Source organism: Etheostoma cragini, chromosome 4 (assembly GCF_013103735.1).
Source record: "Etheostoma cragini isolate CJK2018 chromosome 4, CSU_Ecrag_1.0, whole genome shotgun sequence".
NCBI lineage: Eukaryota > Metazoa > Chordata > Actinopteri > Perciformes > Percidae > Etheostoma > Etheostoma cragini.
This window is the reverse complement of record NC_048410.1, coordinates 29052537-29078978: the sequence shown is the minus strand read 5'-3', so window position 1 is coordinate 29078978 and position 26442 is coordinate 29052537. Positions and strand designations below refer to the sequence as shown.

The following is a 26442-nucleotide window of genomic DNA, read 5'->3' as shown; positions in this document are numbered from 1 at the left end:
ACGCTAGAGTGGGACAAATTGTCTCGGTCTTGGAGAGGTCTTTTACAGAAGATCGACGGGCAAAATCAACTATACAGTATGACACAAATGGTCCAATTCTAACAAAGGAAGTTGGTGTTCTAACCATTTTGCCAGTGGATTCTAGTGTCTCAAAATGTGGGTTCTCATTATGTTGGATTTCAGTTTGGTATGTGATTGAATATTAGGCTCTAATTACATTCAATCTCCTTTTAAACTGCTGTGTGGACAACATTTGTCCATCAGTATACTTAATAACACACACAGTCTGTTGATACATGCATTAGAAGTTTCAAAGTGCAGCATCTTTGGTCCAGTCCAGCTTATTTGGCTCAAGGTAAAAAATATCCAACTTTGAGAAACCTCAATTAATAGACCGTTTTCACAGCTAACTGTGCTATGCTAAGACTTGACCTGAATAGCACAGGTAAAACAAATTGGGATTCGGTTTCATGTGAGTGAGCATGCACAATACCAGCAAACTTATGAAACTAACACTTGTATGCAACCAGTCAAAATGTCCACAGTGAGAAGGGTCTATTGGTGCAGGACAAGTCTTGGGAGGATGAGAAATCACGACGATGTGTCTGTATGAATCAGTGTGGAGGAAATGTTGATTTTATGTTTTCCATGTTCCAGAAAAGGTTGAAAAATAGAGAATGTAGGAAAGGAATAAGACATGATGAGAAACAGGGGAAAAGAGACACAAGACAGAAATAGGATAGAAGAAAAGGAAGATTTGGAAAAAGCTAAGTCAGGTCTACAGTATCTATTAATACCAGAGGGTTGATGGGAAGTTCTCATGACTTGACAGTATAAATAGCCCCCTGTCTTCTCCCCAGGGACAGACTCTTATAGCTCCATGAACACTGTTGTCCCTGGAGTTTTGAGCTGTTGGATGGAGCCTCGAAATGAGGCCAGCAGCCATAGTGTACGATATCAACATGTGCATGATAATACTCTATAAATGATGTATATGGGATAGACAAGTACCAAATATCCAAATGAACACTGTTGTCCCTGGAGTATTGAGCTGTTTGACGGAGCATAGTGTACAACATCAACATGTGAAGTGGGGATGATAATACTCTATAAACGTTGTATATTGGATAGACTATTATATCCAAATGCTATCCTATCCTTAATATAGATAGAACACATTAGGTCCCGCCCACACCAGATGAGGAAAACAACTCCTCGATCTCCATTGAGTTTGTCAATTTCGTCTTCTAGCAAACAGTAGAAAAATGCCTAAAAGCTTCTGTGCGGTAAGATGCATTACCAACATGGTAACGAACCCATCACTTAAGTTTTTAGAAGCTGATGAATCGGAAAACTGAGCTTTTAGGAAGATAAAAGTGGATACAGGCGTGGAGAAATGGGCGACCCTAACCTAACGACATGTCCAATGTTAGTGTGCAGCAAGTAATATGTTACCAAGTTAAATATGTCAGTGGTAGGCAAACTATGATTCTGTAAATTAGGCTCACTGTTACGTTTGCAAGGGCCATAGCTTGCTAACACTAAGCTAACATTAGCTTACTTACAGCTAACATGTCCTCTCAGTTAGATAAGGTAGTGGTGTAATTATTAGAAGGGTCCCAATGCGATATCATTACGATACTTATGCCACAATACGATATTATTGCGATTTTAAACATATTTCAATATTCTGCAACATATTGGAGTTTATCGCCTTTTTTCCAACTTCTAATTTTCCCCAATTTCGAATGATGTTCCCAAAAGGAAACTTTTTCAATATCTGTTTTAGCTAAAAAGATACATTCCTCTGTGTAATGATACAGTATTGCCACTGTATCGATTCCCCCCCCCCCCCTACCCCTAAGACAAGGGGGGCTAAAATAATCCTTTGACATCTGTCAGATGGATGCCTTTAGGCACTTGGTCGCAGATTGTGGCGCAGATTGTTTTCCCCTCCGGTGGGCGTGGCTTTCAGACTAAGCGTACAATGCGCTCGGTCTCGGTGACTTGGTGTTGTTACCTTGGTAACCATGGTAAGTCCAAGCAGGTAGCTGATGCAACAGATGATAGCGATGAAGGTCTCTCTGCGGTAACCCTTCCTTAGGAAGGACGGATACAGATCCACCAGTGATGTGATCTGCCCTTCCACCTCCACAAACTGCAGGCAGGCACACACACACACACACACACTTGAAGACTGCAGATTATGTGGATGTGGGGTGACCCTGAGTATTTCTGTAAATGTTATGTAAAATATCATTTCAGAAATTCTTTTTTCTTGTATCTGTAAATCTGCCAGTATGTTGATATTTCTGCATGTATGTTAATCAGACTTTACTACAAAAAAGATGAATGTTTATTCGCTTCAAAATGCACAGAAACACATTTTCAGAAACTAAAATATTCTGAAGGAAGGAATAATGAGTTCTGATGTGGAACATTTCTCTTTATGGAAGGTTTATGCATACAAAGTGATTTTCTTATTCAAGAAATTTTAGATAAAGCAGCATACTTTAAAGTTGGTGCACAGGCTTCTACTGTAGTGTGTTGCTCGTGTTAACCTCAATAACAGCCATGAGTGTTATCACCACATCCCTTAGTCTCCAACAGCTGTACATGGGTAAAAGTTTCCTGTTTGTGCTCACCTGACTGTCGAGGCCAAGCAATAGCAGCATAATGAAGAAGAGAATTGCCCAGACTGTAGGAAAAGGCATCATGGAAACAGCTTTAGGGTAGGCAATGAACGCCAGGCCTGGGCCTACAGAGGAGAAGGGGTGGGGGGGGGTGAGGGCAGACAGGGAGGGATGGGGGGGAGGAGGCCACATTAATATCACGGTAAGCTCATCTGATCCGCCTCCCTCTGGGAAGAAAAAAACCCAAACAATGGAGATGCAAAACCGGATATGAATGCATGATCAAACCTGGGCCATAACACGGAAATTAGATGTTTATGTGTTATGCATTTGTATGCAGCTAGGTGTAAATAAATAAAGGATAAAATGGATATTATGTATGTCTAACACACATCTTTACTTACCTGTTACGTCCTTTGAAAACATTACTTATGCAGATAACAAACGGCACCATTTCAAAACATTGAAAAATGCATATTACAAGGAAAGAATAGTATAATAATGGAAGATAAAGTCTCATAACAAAGAGCATGTGGAGTATAACATGTAATGTAAGTTATAAGTATCGTGTAACTGCATCTCTGTGGAAGTAAGTCATAAGAGAAGTTGAGAAGCGTGTACAATGTGTACTAGTTTTATATGTTGGGTGGAGTAGATCGCAGTAGACATTGAAGACATGTAATGATATATTTAACCTACTTTTGCTTGATTCACTTTTCCAGGCAGGTGAAAGACAATCAACTTCTAGAAAAGGTAAATCAAGTGCATCTGGGTTTCTTTAAAATATTAAGTTTTTAAGTACATCAACACCTACGTCACTGTAGCCATTTTGCATCCCTGACTGAATTAAGCATGATTCTATTCCTATATGAGGAATGCAAAATGGCCACAGCAAAGTAGCAGCAGATGGCAGAGGCTTTTTAATGAAGTCTAATTTGGCATTAGTGCTAAACTGGGAACTGTAAAACAGAAGTTAAGAAACAAGGAAACAGCCGTGACAGCAATACACCATTGCAGCTGAGATCAAGATACTAAAAAATCTTCAGTTTTCTTTTTGCAAATTATGACAAGGCATCCAACCAAACACCGTGTTGACTCGAAAAATAGTACCAACTTCCATTTCCTGAGATGTTAATGCTTAATTCTTGCAGTTAATCAAATTTAACAATGGTAATTTCGTCCTTTTTTTGTAATCCTGGACTCCATTTTCTATTGCATTGATGTCTGAGTGACTATTGTGAACAGAACTCTTTGATATTGGTCCAGTATCGAAGGAGAACACTGTAACCGGCAGTCAGCGAACCAGGCTGCATTGTAATTACCAAGGGGGTGTGCATCGTCAATTTAGTTTAGTTAAAGTGCTGTTTTGGCCATGATAGGCTTGGATTATTATTTAGGTGTCTGACATCATTATGGAAAGGATCCCTGCAGAGATGGACCTTTTTATTAAAGAGTAAAAAGGTTGGGTATCGTTTCTTTTTTTTCTGATACCGGTGCTAAAACGATACTTTTAAAACGGTGCCAGTGCCTAAAACAGGGTAATAGGTAGTTTACATTAACTTTGAATGCACCACGAGGCTTACTAGCTTCAAGTGAACGCACCGTCAGTGTTGTTTTTCTGACAACAACAGCTGCACACTACGTCCTAATGTTGAAATCCTCGACAGTTTACACCGCTTAGCTTAGCATTTAATCCATCTGCTAGCTAACGGTAGGCTAACTTTACCTGCTGCTAAGTGAAGTGGTTACTAGCGTCACATGCAGCGATGCTTCTGTTTTCTCCAACGTCTGTTTCAGAGCATCAGAGAGCAGCGCAAAAGGCTTTTAATTGGCACCGAAATCCATGTTATGCTATTGGGTCCGGTAGATACAGACAGTTTAGGCACTGGTGCCGTATTAGCCACGGGTACCACTACCTAACACCATTGAAGAGTAAGTAAGAATATCCTTAGAAACTGCCCTGAAATTGCCATCACCAAAGTCACCAGACTCCATTTAAATAAGCAATACTTTTACGCGTACTGAACCAGCATTTTTTCACATGTAAATGGGTAAGTTAAGGGTTTATTTCAAATCAAACCGGAGTGGTGATTATTGTGTAAAGACAAACCAAGACAGCTTTTGACAGTTAGTGATTTGGGGATTTCTTGTTAAACAAAAAGGATCTTACTCTTTAACAGAATGGTCCATCTCTGTATGGAACCTTTCCATCACATAGTCAGACACGTAGAATGATAATCTGAGCCAGTTGCAAAACACATGCTTTTATGGACGTAAATTGAAGGTACGCAATTGCCCAATAACTGACATTGTAGCTAGTTGCACTGCTGCCGACTGCAGCGGTCCTCCTTAATACTGGACCAATTTCAGAGATTGTCTAAGGATACCAAGAATCCAGGTGGAAAAAAAGAACAAGTTACCGTTTAACTCATGAGATCCACATCAAAACATTGTGATAAATCATGACTCAAAGGTCAAAAACTAAAATACTACTTATTAAAAGTTTAAAAGGTTTTTATATTTTTTCTTTTTTTGAGTTTAGTCCTGTATCTACAGAAACCGTCGTTGTCTGCTTATTTTGCACTCTCATGCTGATAACCTTCATTTTTCTGTCAGGTACAACACTATCAAGCAGTCGCAGATAAGGCAGGCTTACTTGTGATGTTCCAAAATGTTCTATAAATCTATTCTTAGGCTCACAGCACATGGACACCCGTTTTCAAGCTGGAAAATTGCCCATAAGTTCTTCGGGCGCACTGCAGTCTGGAGATGTTTGAACTGTGATTTGTCCATCCATAGTATGATATTCCAATGGTGCTAACCACAGACTACCTTCTATTTCTATTGGGAAATTTGAGTGCCATGTTGCTCTGTCTAGTTCCTCTGATATACTCTTCTAATCTTTGGCCATCTAAGGACCACCAACCCACTCGCCAAACACAACGTTGATACTGGATAATTCTGGGAAAAAAATGTATTTGGCACTGGACTCAAATTGGAGACTATAGAATTGTCCAATATTCGTATCGACTGGGCTGGCAGCATTGGTAGTGTATAAAGTCTATTCAAAATGTATGAGAATCTCGGGGCAATCGATGAAGCCTATGTTTCACAAAAGCATTTGACGCTAACAACATCATTGTTCTGTAATCAACAAAAATGAAAGTTCCAAGTTTGTGTGTCATTTGACATCAAACAAAATTTCTTATGTCTTAAGGGTGTAACAGAAGCATGTTAAATCCAGAAAATAGGAGATTCAAACTTTCTAAACGAGGCCCAATAGGGATTCTAGAAAAAAACAACTGTTCATCAGTCAATCACTGAGTGTATTTTTTTAAAGAACAAGCCAACATCAATTTTGATCTGCTTTGCGACATGAAAAACAAGCTTTAATGAAATCATTTTGTGATTTGGAAAAGCAAGCGTCCAGCTTCCACTGAGCTAACAATGTTTCCTCACAAAAACAAAAGTTGCATTTTCAGCCTCAGAGTTATATCTATATAACTATATATATATATATATATATGTATATATACACCATGGAGTTTTGTCATTTGGTTAGTTATTTCATGGCTGTGGGCCCTAACATAAATTACAAAAAGATTTTTAAAAAAAACAAAAAAAAAACCCATATGCCGATTTGCCACTGAAATAGATAGGAGCCACAACAATGGTGTAGTCAGTTTGTCATGTAGGAACCTTTCAGGACCAGAACTGTGATAGCATGTTAAAGCTTCTGGCACGAGATGCACACAGGTAGTTCTAATGGTAAATACTAGCTTATTTTAGAGTGTCCCTCCCTTCCAAAACATTTTTGCAACATCTCTACCGTATCCTGATCCATCCAACTTGCTTTACTTGAAAGATGCGCGAACAGACCAATCAAATATGTTAAAATTTACTCAGACTCTGCTGTTGTCAAGTAGTGTTTGATTGCGGAAACTTCCATATTCTGATTGACGTCATTTGAAATCCATTTTAATCTATTTAATACCAAGTTACCGAAAAATACACATATTGGCTAATTCTCGTTAGGGATTCATTGCTGTTTTTTTTGCAATTACTGTTGTTTAATTTGTTATCCAGGAAGCAGCGCCCACCATCACTGCTACCTTTACAGAACCCTCGTACCTGACTCTGCCACATCAGCAATGTCCACCCCTTGCTCTTGTGCCATGAAGCCCAGGACGGAAAATATTGCGAAGCCAGACACAAAACTGGTACCACTGTTGAGGGCTCCCAGCAGCAAACAGTCCCTATGTCACACATATGTCATGAGGAGGATTTGTTAATGAACACACAAGGATCCCTTCACTTCCCTCTCTCCACTACCGCTAACCCCCTCACTGAAAACTGATGCCTCACCTGTAGCAATTGTATTTGTACTTGTTGTAGCTCCCCAAAGATGTCATGGCGCCCAAACAGATGGCATAGGAGAAGAAGATCTGGGTGCCGGCATCAATCCACACCTGTCAAGTAGGGGGCGAGAGTGAGGACAGAAAGGCCTGCTGAGGACAGGAAGCACAGGGCATGCATAGAGAAGCAAGAAGCTAAAGGGGCAGTTTATAGTTAGGGTTTGGGAACCTGAACCTGCCTCATTTAGCACGGTTGAAGCACACTAACGTTTTCTCCCTTGGTGCCGTTCATTTGAGCAGGTGAGAATGCAGCATTGGCACGCAAACCAAAAGCAGACTAAACAAGTGTACCGAGACCACCTTGATGAGGTGATCTCGACACGCTTTCGAACAAAATCTGGAGCGGTTCATTTGTGGTGAAAAGATTGCGGTCACTCGTATTTCCATGGTGAAATTAGCCGCTGCTAAAGTTGGAGACAGAGCAATGTGTCGTTGTGTGGTCATAGTAGCATCGCTCGGGAAACAATGTCTGAGAAAGAATTTCAATGAAATTAGCTGGTTTGACCATGGAGATGGAAGAATTACACACAAGTCCACAACATGGGACCTTCTTCCTGTATTTACTTTCTTGCTCTTGCCCCAGACACATCTGATCAACGCTCACGTTCTTGCATGATTTGTAATGATGCATTTTGGTACACTTGGATTTTTCTCCGTGGCTAACAAACCAAAACAAGGGGAACCTGTTCCAAGACTTATTAGCCGATTTGGACCAGAGCAATCAAACTATAGGTGTGAAAATGCCCTAAGCTGTGGGTAACACTTAGAAGGAGTAGGGAAGTTGGGTAAGAAACCTGAAGAACTATGATGGGGTTTTCTCTCTCAGACAGCACAGGGGCACCTACCTCTGGGTCCTTCAGACGAGCGAGGTCAGGGTACAGGTAGAACTTGATGCCCGCAGAAGCACCGGGGAGCGTTACTCCGCGAATCAACAGCACGATGAGCATGACAAATGGGAACGTGGCTGTAATGTAGACCACCTTAGGGAGATCACAATGCAGAAAAGCAAAGTCACCCATTATGTAAACACACATTCAGTTTGCATTATTCTACAGAGGAAGGCTATAAGTTGGAACTTGAGTTTCAAATATATTTTGGCCATGACATAAATGTCATCTTTGTTATTTGGTCTACTAGCTAATAAAGCTGCAAAGATTAATCGATTTAAATGATTAGTTGTCAACTATTACATTTCACGATTCACTGATTCCAGTATCTTACATGTGGATATTTTGTAGTTTCTTCACTCCTCTGTGACAGTAAACTGAATATCTTTGAGTTGTGGACAAAAAAAGGCATTGGAGGACATCATCCTGGGCTTTGGGAATCACTGTTTGACTATTTTCACCATTTTCTGACATTTTATAGACCAAACAACTAATCGATTAATCGAGAAAATAATCGCCAGATTAACTAGTTTCAGCCCTATTAGCTAATATCTTTAGTTAATTCATTATAAGAAATGTTGTTTGATAAATGTGTGAACTCTTGGATTATGACCAAGACCACAGGCTGTCCCTTAGATCAATAGCTGTGTATCAGTATCTGTTATTTGGAAAGCGGTGGCCACATTTGGCCTTGACAGTGACTTTATTACAAGAGTTACAACTTGGAGCAACCAGAGAGCATTCGTCAGGCCAGACCAATCAATAAATAGTGTAGCCGCCTAGGGTCGATGGAGCTGCCTCTGGTCTTGGTTGTGTTGTTGATGTTGTTGTTGCAGCAATTAAACATGGACTGAAATGTTCCCTTTATGCATTTATCCAAGGGTACATCCATCCTGCACAACTATAAAAACAAGGATAGCCATTGCAGAATCCCCATCCCCCATATATTGTTTATTGTTCAGCCGTTAAATTGAAATATATATACAGGACACAGTATATTAGGCAATACATGACAACAAGTTGCAGTACAAATATCTTTGGGATTTAAATTTTTTTTTCCATTACATAGTTTATCTAGCTGAGAGCACTGACAAGTGTGTTTTCAACTGTAAAATATCTTTACTGTTTAACTTATACATCTAAGTACTTTCAACCCTTGCTCTCTGTCTTGAAGACTTAAAAATCAGGTGATATATTAGTTTGGGTAGTTTAGGTGCCACGAAGAACAGGAGTGAGAAAATACAACCGCAGAGTGTACCCAAATGTTGCCCTGTAAGTATTCTATCCTCCTAGAAGAAGAAAAGGAACTACTGCCACAGAAATGTTTGTAAAACCTTGTCTAATTAATGATCTCAGTACCCTTTGAAACAAATCAGCTATGACTATTTTATTTGCTAATATTGTCTTTCTTCAAATTACTTTGATGTAATGGCTAAAAACAAGATGATTCCATTGCATTTCTCTAGACTAAATTTGAACATAGGCCCTATTGTTCTCTTGGTAAGAACTAAAAAAAAAGTGTGAAAGAGTCATGTGAGAATCACCCTGTCATGGTTTCTGGCAGGCATTATGATTCAGCGATGAAACAAGTGGATGAGTCAGTTTTTGCATTCATTTTAAGTTCTTCAAGCTCAAGAGGAACTGTATCTCTTTCCTCTAAATTAACACAATCTGTAATTTAGAACAACCGCCTTGACGTTGCTTGCCTCCCCCAACCAGTCAAGTTGCAGTTTACATCAATGTCTGTCCATATAATATATTTGGTGAAAACTTTAAAGCAATTTAATATTAAGATATTAAGCCTATGCTACTGTATCAGACTTTTGTATGAAATGTTTTCATAATTAGCATAGGAATTCTTGGGCCAAAAACGCAATTTGTGAGGTCACAGTGACCTTAACCACTTTTGTGCCACATTTGAAGAATTCCCTTCAAGCGTTTTCTGAGATACTGCGATCATGAGAATGGGAAAGACAGACGGACAACCCAAAAACATAAGGGCTCCGGCTCTGGCTGTCTAGGGTAGGGTAATATTTGAGTTTTTTTGCGATTAGAGTGCTAAAATGTTGCTTTTAAAATGCTTCTGGTGCCTAAAAATTTCCCGAACGTCGCCTGAACCGAAATGATATTTTAACATTAAAGAACAACTTGTTCATTCCTAAGGCCGTATGGTCAAAATGAAACAATTTCTTTTAAAACAACATTGAATTTACCATGAGCTTACGAGGTGCGTTTGAATGCACAATTAGGTCTCTTTGTTGTTTCTCTGACATCTCTGACTAAGGAAATGCCCATGGTGCAGCTAGTGAAACATTACTGTGTCTTTAGCTGCAGCCTGTTGCATGTCGGGGTGTCGGAATCCTTTCCAGTCAAATACAGCCATTCGTTTTGCTGTCAGCATTTAACAGTGTTTTAGCCAGCGAGTAGCTAACAGTAGGCTAACATCACCTCCTGCCAAATGTATTGTTAACTAGTGTCAGATGCAACGATGCTTCAGTTGCCTCTAACGTCTGTTTTGGAGAAGCACAGTAGTCCGGTAGATACACATGTTTTTGGAACTGGGGTCGTATTTGCACCGGGTTTTGCTTACCAATCCTATGGCTGTCGAGTCTTAAAAAACAAAAAATACAGGATAACAGAAACATATATTTACCTTGCCAGTGGACTTGACTCCCTTCCAGATGCAGAAGAAGCAGATGACCCAGACGAGCAGTAAACACAGAGCGAGGTCCCATTTAACAGGACCAATATCCTCTATACCACTGGTAATACCCAGCACATTATGTCTGTAACATCAAAGGAAAGCTCTGTAAGTGTGTGAGTCCATCAGTCACACAACTTCTTGACATGTTGCCATAACGACAATTACACTAATTTAATGTTAATCAAGTGGGCGTGGTTGACCAAACTACTGAAGTTTGAGCTACTTCTTGTGTCCTTTTGACAACTGTGGTTTTTCTTCAACCACACTGCCTGCTAAATGTTTAAGATAATAAAATCTAAAAGCCCTGCAGTCTTTGGTTTTTCTTTATTAGTCTCTCTGTCAGCCAATCACATGAAAGCAAAAACAAAGCCTCTGTACTAATGTTCCTAAATGTCTGTTTTGGCCCATACAATGTTGTAGGTTACCATGTAGAAGATCATCTCAAACGTAACTAACACATTACATGACAAAACATGAAAACGTGTGGTTATGCAAGTAAGCATTCATGTGCTGTTATGTAACTCACTCCCAGAACTCGGTGACAGGGGAGGTGAAGTTGGTGGCGTTGGCGGCCAGCCATAGGGATTTGTTCTTGCGGTAGGTGTCTTCAATGCAGCGATCGGTGTTCCAGGACTGATTGCACTTGGCCCAGGGCAGCTCCGGCTGAAAACACTGAAACGCATGCCAAAAAACAGGAGATACGTTAGGGGACAACTTAGCTTTGTGCCATGCTTGCACCACTCACGTTCAAGATGAAAAAAGTGACTAAGGCTTTTGTTTTTGTCTAAGGTAGGTGGTCATGGCCTAAGTGTAATACACTCTAGGGACCGAAACATGAACCCCACAATCAAGTGAACGCCTGGCCCAGCGTCCCCAGTGAACATACTGAACATTCGCCCTCTGGCCCAAAAACACTCAGCTGGCGGAGGACTCTAGCACATCTTCTCACAATACAAATGCTGTTTCCAGTTCTGATTATACATCCATGGTTTATGTGACCACAAGGAGGGTGTACCGCTATGCTTTCTGTACAAAAGGAAGAAAACGATAGTGTACCGATGCACACAAACATGTTCAGCTAGAGCTTTGTCAAAATGGTCAGCAGTGGTTATTTTGAGAGGAAGTTAACCCAACGAGAAGAGGTCAGCTTTTTCTTGTCATGTACGCAGAATGAAAGAAAACAGATGACAAGCTGTGAAGTTATGCTATGACCTTATACACAAAAACACACCTACACATATATAATTCATACACACACGCTTGCACTCTCACTTTTCATTTATGTACAAATTCAAAAGTAGTTTTTGTATGAACCAACCTTGGCTTACACTCTGTTCATGGCTGGTAGGAAATTATGATTTACTTACTATTCCTTTTACTCCAGATACTAAAAAGGTTCTACCAGAAGTGTTACTACAAGACTGATTTTCCAGCAAGTGAGTACGTAGAGGGTCGAGAATCAGAAGTCACACTGCCCTGACAAAAAATCCTTCAGTATTTCTCCAATGGAAGTCATTTATGAGGGAAATGAGAGAGGGTTTCTTTTTTCCAAACTTACCTGGAACAGGTAGTAGAGGCCCCAGGCCAGGATGACAATGTAGTAGATATTGAGCAGGGACACGATCACAACTGAGGCGTAACCAATACCTGGAGAAAGGGAGAGAGGTTGAAGTGATGATACAAGAAGACGTCAACAGGTTACCAAACTTTGTGGCAGGAATCTGCCCGTTAGCAGAAAAGACAATTGTTCATACAAAAGTACATAAAAACCTAAAGTAAGCCCTCTTTTAACAATACAATACACCATTTCGAAGTAAAAATCCAACATCTAGAATATCTCTAAGTCAACAGGCTAATGACTGATGACTGACATTGTCAATTCCTTCAAAAAAATCATATAAGTCCCTGTAGTGTCACATTTTGAGTAACAGTAAGGTTTTTAGTGCTGGATTTTGACTGGCCATAAAACAAGACGTGACAGTACCAGGTGCAAATCTAACGAGTGTCACGTTTAATGAAATAATAACCGACACAAAGGATGTTTGGTACACAGATGTTATGTGTTGATTATGTATCTCGGTAACAATAACCACATTGGTTTGTACATTTTCCTGGAGACATTAAAGATTCATGCTTTTATCTTTCTTGGCCTTTAACTCCTCCTCTTACATTTTTGTTAAAGCCACAAAACTGTATTGTATAAAAAAAGTTATACTTTGGGCTAAATGGCACACATTAGCATAAATACCCACAGCGGGTTCTTGCTATGAGGTCAACAGCAATCATGTTTTAGTAGTTTTAACCTTCAGTGGTGTTTCACTGCGTTATCTAGCCTTGAGATAGTGCTGGTGGTAAACACAGGATCAGGGCTGTGTGTGCCTACATGTTCCTGTGTTTCTACTACACGAGGAAATAAAGATAAGAAAATGAGAGGAACAGGTGTAGGAGTTGGGATTTGGGTCAAGATTTGGACATGGATTAGGTTTTAGGTTAAAGGTTGAGTAATGATTCTGGTGCTTTTAAGGAAATAAGTATGTGTGTGTGGGTTTGTGTGTGTGTGTGTGTGTGTGCACATTACTTTAGAACCCACTCATCCAAATGAATGTCCTTGATATCATTGGCAATCTGTGCGTGTGCACGTTGGTCTTTGTGAACTGTAGGCATGAATTTTAAAATGTCTCTGTGTGTATGAACTATTTCACCGGCTCATGTCCCTTTGTTCACACAGATAATGTGCAACACACACACACACACACACACACACACACACACACACACACTCGGATCACACGGTACAGTGCTGATAAAACAAACAGATGCGTCCGCCTCCATGATGTCATCTCTCTTGCGCACCGCTGACCTCGGCTGACCTCGCTCCGTCTGTTTACATTTACAGCTGAGCCTTTAAACGTTGATTCCCACTGTAAAAAATGAAGCGTTACACTTCCCACGTGATGATGATGAAGAAGAATAAAGTATCTTAGACATAAGCCCTGGACTTAAGGAAGGTGCCTCTGCAAAATAGCCTCGGGACGGAACTTGTGTACGAGTCCATATGACCCACATTGAAAAAATAACTAGAAAAAAGGAATGTATGTCTTAGTTAAAGTCTTACATGTATGTTTTAAAAGAGCAGTTTAATATTTTTAACAGATCCAGCCTCTTTAATGTCTAATGGGATGGTTCCACAGTCTAGGTGTATATCTGCAAACATTGCAATTTTCTCTCTGTCTTGTGGTTTTAAGTACCAAAAGAAATCAGCAGAAGAGGATTTAAGAGGTTGGGGAACATAGGAGGCAGGGAATCTGGGATGTGGGCTGGACTTAAGCCATCAAGAGCAAGTATATACACTCTTGTATACAAGTATATGCACTCTTGTATACAAGTATATGCACTCTTGTATGCAAGTGTATGCACTCTTGCACGTGAGATGCAAGAGTCTGTTCCAGTTTTGATAATAAATCATGCAGTCATACAGTGTGTGTTGTTGACCAATTCTCTCTCTGATCCAATCACTCCGTTTTTTGACATTATGTTTGTAAAAGTTGGGGTCGTATTATATTCCAGGACTCTACTTTTCCTTGTTTCCAACAGCAGCTGTTCTCTTTGAATTGAGCGAAACATGTCATGTGCAATCGGGACGTGCAATCGGGATAAATTAATATGAAGAAAAAAAAGCAAAGCAATGACAAAAAAATAAAACAATATGAAATAATTCTGAAAATGAAACAAGCAAATCCTAAAGTGCAATGTGCTCTGAGTGAGAGAGCGGCACTTATTTTGTGGTCCGCTTCATCAGCTTTCCGTCCAAATTTAGCAGTTTTTCCCTCCGCCTTCTCACCTCTCGGCGTGGATTGCAGTGTGACAAACAAACAGTTTCGGTACAAGAACATGTCGAGGGCCTGACTTTGGCAGTTGCCAAGCGACAATTTATAACAGTCTACCTGTTGCCCAGTATGCTTTTCTAAGCATTTGTTATGGGCTCCTTCCTGCACGCCAAGACTAACACATACCTGTATGTTGGTTGGAACACTTGCACCTTTAAGCCTGTTGCATTAAGCCTGTCCCCATGTTAAGCCAGCTTTAGGAGATGAGGTTAATCATATGTTGCCTGATGTTTAGACTGAATTCTGTATTCAGTCTGACATTGTGATCATGTTGTGTCCCAAAGCGCTCACTTTGGGGCAGGGGTCGTTTTTTCGCCCTAACCAATCAGTAGCGACTGTATATCAATCCTCTGTATGTCATCATCGTAGTGTTTTTCATGCCAATCAGAGAAAATTGCTGATACAAGAGTAGTTATTTCTGTAAGCTGACAACAACCTGCATTGATCCCATCAGCATGCACGCACACTGTTATTATTCTCTTTGGAAGGGACTGGAATAGACCAGCACGGCTCAGATTGGCTCGGTTTTATTAATGAGCAGAACACGATGAAAACAAAAGACGGGGGCAGCAATTCAGATGTCTGGAACCACATGACTCCATTCCCTTTGTCTTCTCTCTTTCTTAGATCCCTTCAGGTCCGTACTGATATATTAGCACGCCAAGTCATTCTCTCTCTCTCTCTCTCTCTCTCTCTCTCTCTCTCTCTTTCTCTCTATTTCCCCCCTCTCTCTTTTTGTCATCTTTATCAATCCATCTCACAGCTCCTCAGATCTCGCTGCTCTGCTTCTTTCCTATCGCTCTCTTCATCTTTCTGATGTGTTGCGGCACTGTTGCCATAGCAACGTGTGATTGGGGACACGCTGTACAGCGTCTCGGCTGTGTGTGTGCATGCATGTATGTGTGTGCGTACGAGAGGGGGATGTGTCTGGAAGAAAGGAAGAAAGGACATGTGTGTACATGTGAAAGTGAGAACAGCAGTAAATAAATAAAAGATAAGGAAATGAATTTAGCTTCACGCACGTTGGTTTAGGATGAAGCGTCAGTATGAATATTAAAAAAAGAGAGAACTAGAAAACAAAATACCCTCCGAGAGCAAAATGAACAGTTATGAATTCATTAACCTTCTTAATCAGCTGGGAACAAACAGTTGGAGGGAGGGAGGCGAGAAGAACTGATGAGGTAAATGGAGAGGGGGAGAAGCTTAGGATGGAAAGGAGGGAAGGAAATATGATGAAAGAAAGGAAAGAAGGAGTGGAGGTTAGACTGAAAAGAGACTGAGAGTCTCGCTCTGATACCTGTGGGCAGAAAGATGTGAAAGGTTTTCACAGGAGAGGAGATGCCAGCTAGAGAAGGTAAAAGCTGAATAGAGGCCTCAGTGTGTCGGTGTGCCAGTGCAAGCCAGGTTGCCTGGTAACGGTTGCAGGGTAAGGTCTCAGCCATCTGATTCGACGAGAGTCTGGAGTGACTCAGCCTTATGTTGCACAGATATTCATCTGTAAAAAGCAATGGAGGTCTAGAAAATTCAAACCCAGTAGTTGGGCAGGAAATTTGCTGTGACACTGGGCTGTTTGCTCATCCAGCCTGTTCTTATGAATCATAAATTCATCTAGCTACAAAAAGCAGCGGAATTGGTAAGTATTCTATGTTTTTTTTGGCTCTATGCACCTAAAAGGCTGGTCGCGTACCGTATAGGGAGGAGGTCGGGGGTGATGGCTGGGCCACAAAACACAGGGAAGACCACCCGAATCTGTGTTTTAATCCAAACTATGAACTTTTTCTTCAACATAACTAGTACACTGATCATAATGACTGTGAAATCTACAGTTATTTCCTTTAGATTTCACAGTAACACTACTGTATACACCTGTGGCCCTGGTCTAGAAGAAGTCTCCCAGCTAATCCTGTCTTGGACTGACCAAAGCTGGAGAAAGTTATCTAGCTGATGGGATCCTACCGAGCTACTGAGCATGTGCAGCTCCCAAAGAAGATAGTATAGAAGTGAGATGTCTCACTCTGGAGCAAAAACAGAGATCTAAACACACAGGGTGAAAACCGGATCTGCAGCAATGTGCAATACAAAAATGTGGTGTTTTAAAAAAAGAAACCATGTCTACCTAGTCTGGTACAACCTCAAAATACAATTATGAATGTGAAAATGAACATAATATGGGCTCTTTACTTTGGTCTTTTGAAGATCAAATTCAGGTGTTAAACCCCTTCAAATCCATGGCCGTCCAAGCTAAGTCTTAATGTGTTTAGTGGTTCTGTTCGCTTGTGACTGCAAACCACATTTTTTTACAAATTAGACTGTGTCTCCATGGTGGTAAATGAGGGGTTTCCATCTGGGACACTGTTGGGCAGGGGGGAAATAGTCATCCACCCACCACCATCCGTTCTTTTTGCTGCTCTTCAAGGGGGGGGTGCTTGGCATTCAGAACATGTATATAGCAGCAAACCAGTATTTGTTATGTCAAGATCTAGTGAAGTAATCCTCTTCCTATGTGTGTTGTAATCTGCATAGAAAACTGAAAGTGTCCAAGGCTGGGATGCTCCACTTCTTCTTCTTCTTACTTTCTCCATCACTGTATGGTGGGGTAACTGCTCAGTGGATGATGAGTCTGCACTGAACAGGGTTTTTGTAACAGGGCTGGACCTCCCTAAGAACTGTGACATTTAAAACACCTGTCTAATCAAAACCTAAAAATACTCAAAGATTCATCACACCCTAGGAAGTATCTATAATCACTCCGATCTAGAACCACCCGGTTTTTTAAATAGCATTTACCCGCAGGCTGTGAGGGCCCTTGATTCTCATCAACAACCCTTATCTGTTCTCCTTACACAGCTATGTCCTCCTCCTCAGGGTCACTCCAAACACTAAAAGCACCAGCATTTTCATCTTTTGGTTGATTTGTCACATTTACACATTGGTAGCTACCCATGTGTCTCGGTTTTAAATTTGCTGTTCGGTTTGTGTGTTTAGTCCTTGGCCTGTAGTCGCTTGTATTTTCCTGTGTGAGCAAAATCACCAAAATGAATTCCAGGCGATTTGCGCTCTGGCAAATAAGAATTGAACTTGTTAGTGCACATGGCCTTGAAAGAACGGGGGTATTTCATGTAATGTGAGAGCCTGGTGGACGCAATCCCATCTCGTTTTTTATCTGTTATTTTAAGTACAGCCCCTTTAAAACCATACACGTTACGAAAGGCGCTAGGTTTGCACAAAATGTAATGCTTTAAAATTATCAATTGAATTGACTGGTGAGGGGCTACATACCAGTAAAGATGGGGCAGAGCTTCTCCCAGCAGGTGATGCCCCCCTCAGAGGTGAACTGACCCAGAGCAACCTCCAGGAAGAAGACCGGCAGACCTCCGCCAAACAGGAAAATGAAGTAGGGAATGAGAAATGCACCTGGGTGGTGTGAAAACATAATCATTATGAAATCAAATCAGACCACAACATGCTTTGTGGGCAAATCTTCACTCTGACATCTCTCCATTAGTGCATGTACAGGTACTAAGCAGGTGTGTGCAGCTCAGGCCTGTGTGTAATATGTGTAACAAAAACAGAGTGTAAATTGTAATTTCCCTTGTGGGACTAATAAAGGATACATTATTATTATTCCCTATATGTACATCATATGTGATGTATTTTAATGCCTTACCTCCACCATTCTTGTAGCAGAGGTACGGGAAACGCCAGACGTTCCCTAAACCAACAAAGCCGCCAGCTACAGACAGAACAAAGTCCAACTTGCTGGCCCACTTCTCCCGCTGGGGATGTTTGCCCTCTGCCTCGTCTTCAGGCCGGGTGCCGGGGCTTTTACCAGGAGACGGCTTCAGAGTGTCCTTATGGAAATCCTTCAGGCACTGAAGTTTCTCTTTTTGAGCCATTCTGCAGATACAGGAGACAGAGAAAGATGTAGAGATTTTAACAGAACCACTGGATGCTGGCTACCTACCAAAGTGGCTGATAGACCAACACAGGTGCCACACCCCAGGATTTCCCAGCATTTGACAGGTGACTGGTAGTAGTTTCCAAGTCTGGGTGTTGTCTTCACGTCAAAAATTCAAAACAGACACTTTTGTTGATGCTTTTTATTGAATGAGACGCCCTAAACGGAATGAAAGTATAGATTTGTACTTAGCAAAGAGCATTTAGTGGAATCAATCATGTTATTTTGGGTGGTTAATAAGAACATTGATATAGGAAAAGGGGTCAATTTGACCCGAGGACAACATGAGGGTTAACCAACTGAAAACAATTGGGACTAAAAGCTTGAACACGAGCTGAAAGAAGAGAGGAAAAGCCACATGGTATTCCATGCTGTTGAAAATGCGTTTTGTAAAAATAAAGACTCAAGTAGTCATATAGCCTACTGTATATGACTGTACTGCATAGAGTATTAACAGTATTAACAGTGTACGTGTATATTACGAAGTCACTTCTACTCATACTTCTCTGACACCTTAGCAGACTCCCAATTTAGAAGTCAGGGACATCAGGACATGATCAGCTGTTCTCCAGTAGATATTACAACAATGTTAGTTGTTATGGTAATCAAACTTGTGATTGTGCGGTTAAATAAGCAATATGAGCCCCAAATATAAGTCAGTTGCGATAACAATATCTCTTCACATTTACCTGATGGGGCATGTAGAGTAAAAGTAAATCGGCCTAGGGAGTGTGTAGCCGACATTCATGATTTCCAGAAGCACTGATGATGTTTCCCATGAATCCCTTTCTATCAATTCCAAACGTAAAAGTGTAACCTGGGTCCCTGGCAAACCATTTCCTACACAAAACTACACTTTTTTCCTTAATGGATTAAAGACAGCTTGCATTAACAATTTCATGTTTGATGTTTTGACACATAACCTGGTTTTTACTGTAAGCTGCCTATTATAACAGTAGCTGAGAGGGCTCTCTGGGTTCAAGCGTTTTCCCGCGGCTTCGCTTCTTTGTTCATCTCAGGTTCCCAAGGTTTGAGTGTGTAAGTTGCCATGCATATCCAGAGAAATTAGGCTTCCCACAATCATGTGCTGTCAGTGCAAGCCATTACATTATGTACACACAATATCATTACCTAACCACAAAGCCACACTCTTGGCTTCACTGTTGAGATACTTGTTACCAAAGCAAGGATAGCCTGTAATGATAATCATTGGCAGTTTAATTCCAGTATATTACAAATCTGACCAGATATAGGAGTTTATCTTCAACTGACTCCACTCTAAGGATGCCATCACAGCTACTGTGGTGCTTCCTATTGCACAAGAAAAGCTTCCTTGGTGGGGCTTTTGTCCCGTTTATGCTCATTGTGGTTATTTTAATGTCAGCTCAGATCTAATGGCATCATGATGATCTGGCCAAATAGAGTGAACTGAAGAAGGGACGGAGAACAGTGATGCTGAACCCCAGCTGAAATATTGTTTAAGATTAGGGTTGGGTTCTGATTAGGCTTGTCAGATTGTTTATCGACGATAACGATGATTTTTGGTTTTCCCTGCATCAATATTAAGGCAAACCTTCTCTGAGAATATGGTATAGCAGCAGCTGTTAGTTTTGGCTTTCTTTAGCTGTAGCTGTTATATATTAAAATATTATTTAACCTTTTGATATTATTGAACGATACAGTACTCTTTAAATAATGGCTGGGAAATCTCCAGTTATTTCCTTTCACAGTAACACTACTGTAAATAATATTTACAGTAGAATCGTGTAAAGTTACATTACAACCTTGTCAACATGGTAAAGTCCTAATAGTCAAAGCATTACTGTAAAAACTTTACAATATAGCCACTTTAGCACTGTAAATAGTGAAGTTAACAACTGTATTTTTACTTTTTATCTTATGTTGTGTTTACTTGTTTTGTATTTTACAATACATAAAATACTGCAAATGGAAGTACGGTACCTTTACTGTAACAGGAATTCACAGTAACTAGTGTGCCAGTAAGTTAATGTAAATTTCATGTTAATTGTGTTAGAGTGTAAGGTTGATATTTCTGTGAATGTGAGTGTGGAGGATCTTGCCCATTTAAATATGGGGAGTAGAAAAAATTGTATTAAGGTGTTTTAATTTAACTTAACGTGTGGACACTTGAACTGAAACATGTTTAGACTAGGTGAATCACAGTTGCTGTTGTTGAATATTGTTTAATGCCATGTTTTGGAGAATTTGAAATAAAGACACAGAGATTGGACGACTGTCACTCGCTGACTCTGCAATTCTGTTTTCCAGGGTTTTGCGTAGAGAGTTGAGAGTAGTGAACCCCAATCAAGAGAAATCATGTGTTACTCCAGTTACTTGATGTGAAACTTGTAACACTGTCATTCAGAAAGCGGCTCAACTTTCTGCTTCAACACTGTGATGAGAGGGTTTGCCGTGTCTTTTCTTCGGAAACCCTGCATCTCTGTTGTCCATGTGCTTGCTCACCCAACCTTTGCTCTGCTGGTTATACTGGAAGATTGGTTCACTTTGTTGATATTCAACAGGCTCTGTTACTATGTCACTGAAGGTGTCTGCAGTAAATGCAGACTCCACAGGCAGTTGCGTGTTTTTCTTTAGCAATAGATTTATTGTTTTGCAAATAGAAAATACAGTCGCAGGAACATTAACATTACAAACATCCCTCTTCCCCTCGCCCTGAACAGCATAAACATTCAAAGAAAAAAAGAAAAGAGATGAAAATGGATAAAACAACAACAGTGGTGATCCGGTTTACTTTCTCAGAGACAGGTCAGTCCCAGACTTTTGCCTTCGGGGGTGAGCGGGAAGCTTCAAGCGCTGGCAGCGTGCTATTAAATCGTTTTTTTTTTTATGTTTGCATATTTAAAATAAAATGTTCACACTCCCTTCTAACCATGATTAGACAATGTGAAAATAGAAATGAACGAACCAGTTCCCATTCCATTTTGGATGTGAATCAGCATTAACCAATATGTAATTTAGTGTCCCCAGTCCACTCGGTGCTATTCGTTTGGCGGCCCACGGGCCACATGCGGCCCAGAAGCAACCGCCTAGTGGCCCAGACCGGTGTCCCGCCAAACTAGCAACGCGCAACCAATGCAGAGCGTGCTGTGCAGGTAGAAGCCTAGATTAGCCTAGTATCACAATGTCTTTCTCAACACTAAAACATCAAATTGACAATGAAAACCGTCAGTTCAGCGCCAAACCAGTGTGTTTCATTTGTAATGAGTGCGTTGCAGTGCTTAAAAGATTACAATCTGCGGAGGCACCACGTTGAGAAACACCAGACTTTCCGCACAAATTTCCCTGAGGGATCTCAAGAGAGGGCTGCAAAAGTACAGTCTTTTATTTGCATCTTAGAACCGGAGCAGTACTACCGTGTTGCGGTCATTCACAGCCCAAGAGAGAGCTACTGCAGCATCGCTTCGTGTTTCCTGGATATTGGCAAAAAAGGAAGGGCCATTCACAGACTCCGAAACTGTAAAGGATTGTATGCTGGTCATCGCGGATGAGGTGATTTATGACGATAAAATTAAAACAAGGGTGGCATCTGCTGTAGAAAACATACCCGTGTTAGATACTTCCAACAGTCGTAGAGTTGAAATTCTTGCTGCAGAGGTGTATGAAACACTTTTAGGAGATTTGAAGAAAGCTGATACTATGTCTATAGCAGTAGATGAGTCCACAGATAAAACTGAAACTGCTCAGTTGTGCATATATGTCCGCTATTTTGACGGCAAATGCTTTGGCCTACTGCCTAGAAGGACACACAACTGGCAATTTAGTCTTTGGGGAAATCTTCCGCTTTTTTAAAAAACAATAATCTGGATATAAAGCGTGTGTGCATGCTTGTGACAGATGGGGCTCCATCCATGACAGGGAAAGTAGATGGTTTGGTAGCACGTTGGTCCGCCGTTGCACCCCAGTTGATCTCCTTACACTGCTTTGTGCATCAGGCGGTGTTATGCGCAAAACTAAGCAACAACAATAGATGGCTCCAATTAAATTTTATTCGCTCCACATCAAGCCTCCAACACCGCTTATTCTGCATGCTGCTGTCAGAAATGTCTGCTGAGCACCACGACCTGCTTTTGCATACTGCAAAGCACTGGAGCGTTTCTGTGCTCTCAGAGAGGTGATCCTAACTTTCCTCCACAGCAGCAGAAAGCAAAAAAAAGGCAGAAACGCACTTGAGTCGCATACTGGACGACAACTTCATGGCCAATGTCTCCTTATTGAGCGACATATTCAAACACCTTAATGATCTCAATTTGGAACTACAAGGCAGAGACAAAACTGATGTCATCGACCTTGTGGAACAGATGCGCGCATTCCAAGTTTTAGACCTTTTCGGAACTGATTTGAGCACAGGCAGAATGCTGCATTTTCCGATACTCCGCAAATGCATCTAATCCCCTGCACAAATCCCAGATGTGACGACAAATTTCTTTGTTGGTCGATTGGATGGACTTGTTCTGCCCACAGAGGTGGCCGTTTATGCCAGAGACCCGTTCACTGTTGCAATAGATCCACCAGAGCAAAGAAAGTGGTCCCCTCCATTGATGTGGGGAAATTCACAGTCAAACTTGTTGACATGCAGTCCTCTATAACCATGGTACAGGAGCTCTGCACCAAAGGGCCTGCAATGTTTTGGAATGATGTCAACGTACATCAGTTCCCTAACATTAAGAAAGTGGCGATCGTCATGCTCAGTATGTTTGGATCAAGTTTTTCACACATGAACTCCATATAAAGCGACTCCCGTTGCTGCCTGACTGACCGTACCCTCCACCAATGCCTTCGGATTGCATGAACAACTTACAAGCCTTAAGTTACTGCTCTTGTTCAAAACAATACATGTCACTTCTCCCACAAATCAGCAGGGTAAGGGTAGCCTACGTCAGCACGCCTGCGATGTAACAAAGGTATGCTTAATCGCACATGTAATGTAAAATATGTTCCCCCAGTGTGCAGTAGTAGCCTTAACCATGTATCCATGTTAGTTATAGCACTTTTTACTTTATGCACTCAATTTTAATCACACAAATGGTGATTTAAAATATGTTGTGTTGCTTCTTAAATTTGTCATTGGGAGCTGCTTTGCCGCTGAAATGACTGGCCCAGCTGACCTTCTTGGTTTGAAAATCTGGCCCAATTGAATTTATAATTTAATAGCCCTGGTTTAAATCATGGCTATGTAATCGTGTGTACAGTATGTGCAAGAAATTATAATAAAGAAGTGAAATTGAAAAGCTAGACCCTCCTCTTCCTCCTCCCTGCCATACCTATCAGACCTATTAAATGGGACTCTGCGATTGGTCCAAATGTTTAAGCAGTGTGACCAGGGAGACAATGAAACAACCAGGGCTGGAAATTTCCACCTGTGAATATAGATAGACGGATAACAGAGAGATAAAGAGAGAGAGAGAGAGAGAGAGAGAGAGAGAGAGGGGGATACTTAGTAGTCAGCAGATGTCTGACATTGTGGAATTGTCACGTCTCTATCTCTTTCCATCTGCCAGACAGCTGTACCCTCAGCTTCTCTCACTTTGTCTCTTTCATTCATTCTCTGTCTATCTGACGTTCTGCATGTCTTCAGAGGACAGGGCCGAGGACATGACTACATTTTACAAACGTTCTCGAAATTCTTCTTCACGGAAGCTACATGACAAAACACAATGAAAAGAAAAAAGGAGGACATGCACCATTAGGATAACATGTTTCTTTAAACAGAGATATTTCAAGTAATATCTGCTAGTATAGATCTGCACAAAGATAAAGGAGAGGTTTTACGTTTCTGGTTTTAACAGCTCAAACCATTTCTTTTTCATGCTTTTATTGTGGATTCTCGCACAAATCTGCCCAGCAACATTTGCTTTTTCAGCCAGTGTTCAACTGACCTCTATGTGTGTGGATGTCGGTTGTATATGCCATCTATCTCATAGAGGATCTAATGATCTCTTAAACTAGTAAATGATTTCACTAACGCATTTCTCTTCATAACTAACTTTCAAGACAGTTCATTTAAAAAAAAATGAGGAAACTGAATACACTCGCTTCAGTATCATTTCCTGCTTGGAGAGACAGTGGACTCCATTATGTCTGTGACAAATGGTTTACAGCAGTGGATAGCAATTAACCAAATAGTTGTACTTTAAAAAGATTGATTTCCAAGGCTTCAGCCTTTTTTCACATTGTGCTCTTCTTTGGCATATTCAGCCATCCACAACGTATAATATCTATGTTGCTTAACAAGCGGGATGAGACAGGGGAGACAGAGAGGATCAGAGTTAATGAGATCCACAATCAATACAGATGCATTCATATACATTATTAAAGATGTGTTCTGTGTTTTTTAATATAAATAGATGTTTTGCTACTTTATGTTTCTCAAGCCACCGTCAACGGTTTCATTAAAAGCTTTAACACACACCAGTGACGTAAAGACCTGATTTTTTTATGAAAAGCACGATATGAGATAACTGTTGATGTTATTTGGCGCTGTGTGAATAAAATTGAATTGAACTTTGACTTGCAGACCAATATGTTTGGAGTAACCAACTTGACCAGGATGTCTACTGTCAGCCCAAGTGGAGGAGAAATCCGATACCAAAGCTTATTGTTCAAAAAAATAAAAATGTCATGCCACGATTGGAGAGCTGCAGACAGAGGAGAGGTGAGCTTATACTATTTGCTTAAGTTATGACGTTGACCTGGCATCGGTAAGTCACAAACAAAAGTATGGCAGTATAGTGGCAACTTATCTATTTCTAAATAATGTAGTCTGACACTGATAACAAAACAACTGAAAAGCACAAAAAAAGCACTCATGGTGGATGGAAATTGACGGTGCACATTTGCCCAGTTCACAGATGTGTTTAACTAAATTACATTAGCAATTTGGACACAGATGCATAGAGAAATAGGGCCCATGTTGAACAATACTAAAATGGTTACATAGTGATGGGTCAATACATAGTTAACCTTGTGCTAACAAGTGGACCATGTGTATTGACCATAGGCCATACACACAAACACACACACACACACACACACACATCTACACTGTAAATAATGACTGTGACATCTACAGTTATATACTTTAGATTTAACATTAACACTACTGTATTTGATTTATACAGCCACTATAGAACTGTAAATAGTAAAGTAAACTACTGAATTTTTACTTTTTTATCTTATGTTGCGTTTGAATGCATCCAATACAATGAACACATAAAATACTGCAAATGGAAGTACGGTACCTTTACTGTAAAAAGAATTCACAGTAACTTGTTGGACATTTTTTGACAGTAAGTTACTGTAAATTTTATGTTAAATTTGTTACAGTGATCATCTATAGTCATGAGCTTTGTGCAATACAAGCGACTGAAGACGATTACTTGGCAACAGGGCTGGGCTCACCCCTTAAGGAGCACAGACATCTGAAAAGTAACTTTTGGATTGGAAGGAGTCAGATAAAGTTATTCCGACATATGATTTGGATGCTTCCTGGACGGTTTCCTGTGGCGGTGTTCCAGGACAGCCAACTGGGTGGAGACTCCGTTACAGACCCTGGAACCTAGGTGTGGAAGAGCTGGAGGACGTGCATGGGTAGAAGGACATATGGGGCTACCTTGATTACTGTGCAGTTGCTGCATTTTCTCACTGTACAATGTAAATACTGTGTATCTGTGATTTAACATTAGCAGCATTATTAGAATAATCCATCTTCTAAAATACAATTAACTGCAGACAACAAGAAAATTGTCAAGAGTTATCTATTTAAGATTTGGTGAAGAGGAACAGCACTTTACAGCATTCTACTGTAAAAATCATATACAGTATTGTTACTGTGAAATTTAAAGGAAATAGATTTACAGGGCTTTTGGTTTGAAAGTTTTTTTGTCAGGCAAGGAATTTGCAGATTCAAGTAAAGACAG

The 26442-nt window shown here is 40.6% G+C and overlaps 1 protein-coding gene across 1 annotated transcript in view; it reads right to left on the bottom strand.

Annotated features, from left to right (window-relative positions):
* Positions 1-26442, bottom strand: part of LOC117944024 (sodium- and chloride-dependent taurine transporter-like) — a 44839-nt gene that overhangs the window by 11109 nt on the left and 7288 nt on the right. The window contains exons 2-11 of the mRNA XM_034870538.1: positions 18194-18423; positions 17806-17940; positions 12198-12286; positions 11166-11311; positions 10589-10721; positions 7894-8028; positions 6999-7102; positions 6765-6889; positions 2646-2758; positions 2021-2158 (exon numbers count right to left, since the gene is read on the bottom strand). Coding sequence (XP_034726429.1) covers positions 2021-2158; positions 2646-2758; positions 6765-6889; positions 6999-7102; positions 7894-8028; positions 10589-10721; positions 11166-11311; positions 12198-12286; positions 17806-17940; positions 18194-18422 — 1347 coding nt within the window. The 5' untranslated portion in view covers position 18423. The remainder of the gene's footprint in view (positions 1-2020; positions 2159-2645; positions 2759-6764; positions 6890-6998; positions 7103-7893; positions 8029-10588; positions 10722-11165; positions 11312-12197; positions 12287-17805; positions 17941-18193; positions 18424-26442) is intronic.